Source organism: Pyxicephalus adspersus, chromosome 1, assembly GCF_032062135.1.
Source record: "Pyxicephalus adspersus chromosome 1, UCB_Pads_2.0, whole genome shotgun sequence".
Taxonomy (NCBI): domain Eukaryota; kingdom Metazoa; phylum Chordata; class Amphibia; order Anura; family Pyxicephalidae; genus Pyxicephalus; species Pyxicephalus adspersus.
The window spans coordinates 515536-517076 of record NC_092858.1 but is presented as its reverse complement, the minus strand read 5'-3'; the positions used below and the strand labels follow the sequence as shown (position 1 = coordinate 517076).

General features: G+C 48.7%; 1 protein-coding gene across 1 annotated transcript; it reads left to right on the top strand.

The window, feature by feature from the left end:
* Positions 1-200: 200 nt before the first annotated feature.
* Positions 201-1535, top strand: LOC140339837 (olfactory receptor 51E1-like; the record flags this gene model as incomplete). Its single annotated transcript, XM_072424777.1, is given in 1 exon segment — positions 201-1535. A coding segment is annotated over 1 exon segment (969 nt). The 3' UTR covers positions 1202-1535.
* Between the last annotated feature and the right edge of the window lie 6 nt (positions 1536-1541).

Below are 1541 nucleotides of genomic sequence, written 5' to 3'. Positions count from 1 at the left end.
TGGGAACCTATTATATTGGGCACAGCAGGTGTACAGACCTGGGAACCCCTTCTAGTGGGCACCCCAGGATAGTACAGCACTTTTAGATGGTCTGTCCCGTTCCCTCCCAGATGCACATCTATTTTATAGAACGTTGCTGTATTGGGGGAATAGCAGTTTATGTCTTTTATGTATCCACCTCATTGATGTGGTTCCTGTTGCAGGACAAGATGCGGCTTTGGTGAATCAGGTCATGACGGCAGTGAATAACTCAACGTGCAGTCACATCAGTCATTTCACCCTCAGTGGATTGCCGGACCGGGTGGACCTGAATTTCTGGCTGGGATTGTTTTTGGTCTCCATGTACATCGTGGCTGTGGTAGGGAACGCCACCGTCATTTATATCATCAAGGTGGAACAAGAACTCCACGAGCCCATGTACATCTTCCTCTTCATGCTCTCCATTGTGGACCTTCTGATCTCCACCACAGTAATGCCCCAAATGTTGAGCATCTTATGGTTTGCTAGCCAGCATATCCCATTCAACATGTGCCTGACCCAGATGTTCTTCATCCATTTTCTGTCCGCTTTGGAGTCTGGGATATTGGTGGCCATGGCTGTAGACCGGTATGTGGCCATCTGCCACCCTCTCCGCTATACTGCCATATTAACTCACCGGAACATCACAAAGATCTCCCTAATCAATCTGGCCAGAGGGGTGGCAGTGATGGTCCCCATTCCTCTGATTATCAAGCGGTTGCCCTTGTGGAAGGGGAATGTCCTGACCCATTCGTATTGCCTCCACCAGGAAGTGATGAAGTTGGCGTGTGCCGAGATACACGTGAATATCATCTATGGCATGTTTGTCATCGTCTCGGTCATGGGTGTGGACTCGCTCTTCATCTCCATCTCCTACCTCCTCATCATAAAGACGGCCATCTGTCTGGTGAAGGAGTCCAGTCTGAAGGCCATCAGTACCTGTGCCGCCCACATCTGTGCCGTCCTCGTCTATTACATTCCCCTCATTGGCCTATCGGTGGTGCACCGGATTCCCAACAGCCCAATCCCCAACCTCCATATACTGTTCGGGAACATTTACCTTCTCTTGCCCCCCGTGATTAACCCTTTAATCTACGGCATTAAAACCAAGCAGATCCGCAACAGGCTGGTGAAACTGCTGAGCAATGGAAAAAGCCATGGCAAAGCATCCTGTGCCCTATAGGTCGTGCAGAGGAAATGCAGCAAGAACTTTATTAACCGGCTGTAGGGGGTGGAGATGGAAACCCCAACTGGATGACATTTGGACTAACAGAGAAGATGTTTACATTACGGGAGGTGAGCAGGGATGGTGGGCAATGTATACGGCAGGTTTATGCCGGTTATCTGTGTAAACCTTCCTATTGGCTGGTGGTTACCGGCTGAACCCTGTTGTATACTTTATTTACCCCTCACTCACCTCCCTCCTGTCTGTAGTACCTCTCATGTACACTGGATTCAGAAATTTATATGTTGATGCTTTTCACAAACAACTGTCATGATTTTGTCTTTTAGAAAATCCTCGT